Raw genomic sequence first — 4,022 nt, 5'->3', positions numbered from 1 at the left:
GAACCATGACAATGCCCTAGCACTCCTTCAACTTCATTTTCTGCTATGCACCTCCTAAACAGCCCATCTGATCCCTTTTTTTATAAGTAAGGTTCATCCCAATAGTATCCATTGATGTCCTTGAGTAGCTTTTTCTTCTTATAAGGGTCCATGTCTGCTGGGATTTCTTCACACACCTTGTAATTTACTATGTCAGCATACCAAGGTAGATCTTCACTTTCAAGTGCCATCCACTCCTCCATCTCATCCTGCTCGATCGAGTGCCCAAACATACTCGACCGAGTGCTTGTTCAAGTAGTTGGGTGAGTTGTCCCAATTTGCATCAGTTTCTCCTCAGGCATTGAATCATCGATTGGAATCTCCTCCTCTATCCTCATTCTGGACAAATGATCAGCTACTCCATTCTCTATCCCTTTCTTATCAAATATTTCCATGTCAAACTCTTGGAGAAGCAAAATCCATCTCAACAACCTTGGTTTTGTGTCCTTCTTTGAGTAGATGTGCCTCAAAGCAGCATGATCAGTGTACACAATTACCTTGGACCCTACTAAGTAACTTCTGAATTTTTCAAAGGCAAAGACCACTGCTAGAAGCTCTTTCTCTGTTGTTGAATATCTTCCTTGAGTTTCATCCAAGGTCCTACTTGCATAGTGAATAACATGCAGCTTCTTATCTTTCTTCTGTCCCAGAACTGCTCCTACTGCAAAGTCTGAAGCATCACACATAATCTCAAATGGAAGATCCCAGTTTGGAGCTTGGACTATTGGGGCTGATATCAAAGCAGCCTTGATCTCCTTGAAAGCCTTCAAGCAATCTTCATCAAAGTTGAACTCAGTCTCCTTGCAAAGCAACCTTGTCAATGGCCTAGCTATCTTTGAGAAATCCTTGATGAACCTTCTATAAAATCCAGCATGACCAAGAAAGCTTCTTATGTCCTTGACTGTTTTTGGTGGTTGAAGTTGAACCATGACTTCAATTTTTGCTTTGTCAACCTCAATACCCTTCTCTGAAATCTTATGACCAAGAACTATCCCTTCTTCAACCATGAAGTGACACTTTTCCCAATTCAAGACTAGATTTGTCTCCTCACATCTCTTTAAAACCCTGCATAGATTAGCAAGACAAGAAGAAAATGAATCTCCATAGAAAGAGAAGTCATCCATAAAAACTTCAACCACATCCTCAATAAGATCAGAGAAGATTGACATCATGCACCTTTGAAAGGTAGCTGGAGCATTACATAATCCAAATGGCATCCTCCTATATGCAAAGGTACTATATGAACATGTGAATGTTGTCTTTTCTTGATCATTGGGATGAATAGGAATTTGGCGACGTTGCCCATTTGAGTGTTTGTTTGTGACAATTAGGATCTATACAAGTCTAAGATTAAGTTCTATTGCTCCTTTGATCACTACTGATTCAAATTCTTCATCTGCTTGGTTGTTTTGAGTCTCAGGTACCAACTCGACCTACAACTCGAGCTACCACTCGACCATTTGCTGTTTGAGTACCAGATCGAGTCCCTACCCGGATTCAAAAAGACTTCTCATCTTAGATGACTCGACCTTCAACTCGAGCTTGTGCTCGACCGAGTGTCAGTTCGAGTTAGTAATCATGTTTCAAAGCAGTATGTTCCATTATGTACCCATGCACCAGCAACCAGGTTTCCAGGCTCAATTGTGTCACCCTCCAGGGTTTCAGACCTATCAAGGCCAAGAACCTGACTTAAGAGCTATGATGCAACAAATGTTGCTTGGGCAAGCCAATAAGCAGATTGAGGAAGCAAAGCAGTTTGCTGAGATGACCCAAACGTTGAATTCTTATTCTAATGACCTGAGTAACAAGCTTGAGAGTCTGACCTCTAAGGTCAAGTACATGGAGAGCAACATTGATTCCACTTCCGCTCCTACGCCAAACCAACTTCCTGGACCAGCTATTCAAAACCCAAAGGAGTTTACAGCTAAAGCGATTCACTTCTATGAAGAAGTTGTCACTGAGGAAAGTGAGGTTCAAGGTGGGGAGGATTCATCACTAGTTGAAGCCCAAAGTGAAGGTTTTACTCAGCAGACTGAAGCACAGAAACCACTCGACCAGGTGCTCGACCACACATACGATCGAGTACATGACTGAGTGACCGATCGAGTTGAAGACACAGAAGCTGTTAAGCCTGCTAGATACATTCCTCCTGCTTACAAACCACCTCTACCATTCCCAGGACGTTTCAAGGCACAAAAGCTGAAGGAACTAAGGGAAATTATTGAGAAAAGAGAAATGATGGCTTTGCAACAAGAGAAAGTGATTGAAAAGAAGGAAGTGATGGCCATACAACAAGAGGTTGTCATTGAGAAGAAAGAGGAAGAGAGAGGACCTCCCTTGGAAAAATATGCTCAACATCCTGTCCTCAAGGACATGCTTCTTGAATTATCCAAGCAGAAGGCTCAAGATCAAGACATGAAGGATTTGAAAGAGATTGGGAAAGCTATTATCCCAACAAAGCTTGAAGATCCAGGGTCATTTAACCTACCTTGTTCCATTAGCTATATGCACTTCAACAAGTGTCTATGTGACTTGGGAGCTTCAGTGAGCTTAATGCCATATTCAGTTGCTGAGAAGTTGGGGTATGAACATTTTAAGCCCTGCAATCTCTATATTGGCCTAGCAGATGGATCAAAGAGGGATGTGCTTGGATTAATTGAAAATTTTCCAGTCAAGATAGGGGAGGCTAGGATTCCAACTGATTTTGTGATCATGAACATGGATCAAGAGCCAGAAGATCCTCTCATCTTGGGGAGACCATTCTTAGCCACAGCTGGGGCTGTAATTGATGTTAAGATGGGAACCATCAAGCTCCACCTTGCTAAAGACTTCACTATGAAGTTTGACATCAAGAATTCAACATATCAACCTACTATTGAAGGTCAGCACTTTGTGGTAGAGAGAAAAGCTAGTTCTGAAGTTTTTGAGGATGGAGAGGACCCTAGGATTAAAGGTTCAGCCCAAGCCAAGACTGTCCAAGAGCTCAAGGAATCAGTTCAAGTGTTAGCTGGTTTAGTGAAGGAACTTCAAGTTCAGCTCAACAAGAGGTCTTTGAAGAAGGCAAGACCAAGACTCAAGTTTAAGAAGAAACAAAGTTCAAGTGTTAAGGAGGTAGTGATCAAGAAACAGCACCAAGGTTATCAAGTAGAACCAGGGGGATTTCAACACCTCCTTGGACTCCAAACCAAGCCTTAAAAGGCATCAAAAGTCAAACTTAGTGACTTTAAACAAGCTCACTAGGGAGGAAGTCCCTAAGGTATCTCTGTACATATTGTTTAGGGTTTTGGTATTTTGATATTTGTTTTGGTGTTCTCATGATCAGGGAAGAAAGGGGGTCTAAACAGAAGAAGAAAAACAGACTCGGCAGCCAACTCGACCACCCCACTCGACCGAGCACTTGACCGAGTACCAATCGATGGCTATAGTCGAGTTGCCTCCTTCTCCACCTCCAAATCCAAATCCAAGCTCCCAATACACCTTTGACAGCATGAATGAGCATGTAGACACTTTCTTCCACAACCAATAAGGTGCCAACATCACCATTTCATTGTAAATACCATTTCATCTCATGTTTAGTTTTCTTATTTCAATCTTGAATCCACTTAAAAATTTTTATTACACAAGGAACTGTGTAATTTAAGTTTGGGGGAGGGTTTGAGATAGCATTTGACGTTATGTTTTGTTTTCTTATTTCAAATTTTTAGCATCATTATGTTAGTATTTGCATAGCATCTAAGGCATAGAAAAATCCTAAAAATTTAAAAAATTTTCATAAATCTTTATAAAAAGAGTGTTCATGTAGTTTGCATTGAATAATAGCATCTTGTTTAGCATGTTTCATGTAGGACTGTTAATTATTTGCATTAGGGATCTATGATGAGTTTTGCCTTGTTAGCTTGTTTAATTCACTAAACTAGGATCAATGCCCAAGTTAATAGTACTTTGATGCTAGTTGAGTAGTTAGAAGCATAAGATTGAACCAA

General features: G+C 40.8%; 1 protein-coding gene across 1 annotated transcript; it reads left to right on the top strand.

Moving 5' to 3' along the window:
* Nucleotides 1–1,749: 1,749 nt before the first annotated feature.
* Nucleotides 1,750–3,379, top strand: LOC104773873. Its single transcript, XM_010498541.1, has 3 exons — nucleotides 1,750–2,056; nucleotides 2,606–3,069; nucleotides 3,362–3,379. Exons 1-3 carry the CDS (start codon nucleotides 1,750–1,752, stop codon nucleotides 3,377–3,379), a joined length of 789 nt encoding a protein of 262 aa, XP_010496843.1.
* Nucleotides 3,380–4,022: the final 643 nt, after the last annotated feature.

This window comes from Camelina sativa, unplaced genomic scaffold (assembly GCF_000633955.1).
Source record: "Camelina sativa cultivar DH55 unplaced genomic scaffold, Cs unpScaffold00694, whole genome shotgun sequence".
Classification (NCBI taxonomy): Eukaryota; Viridiplantae; Streptophyta; class Magnoliopsida; order Brassicales; family Brassicaceae; genus Camelina; species Camelina sativa.
Note: the sequence above shows the minus strand (reverse complement) of the source record. Positions and strands in the feature narration are given on the sequence as shown.

What these genes read in the sequence shown, in the direction of transcription:
- LOC104773873 (XM_010498541.1), top strand. Translation starts at nt 1,750, where the DNA reads ATGTTGCTTGGGCAAGCCAATAAGCAGATTGAGGAAGCAAAGCAGTTT. An exon ending in AGTTGAAGCCCAAAGTGAAG is followed by an intron (nt 2,057 to 2,605) that starts GTTTTACTCAGC and finishes TGCCATATTCAG; the next exon opens with TTGCTGAGAAGTTGGGGTAT.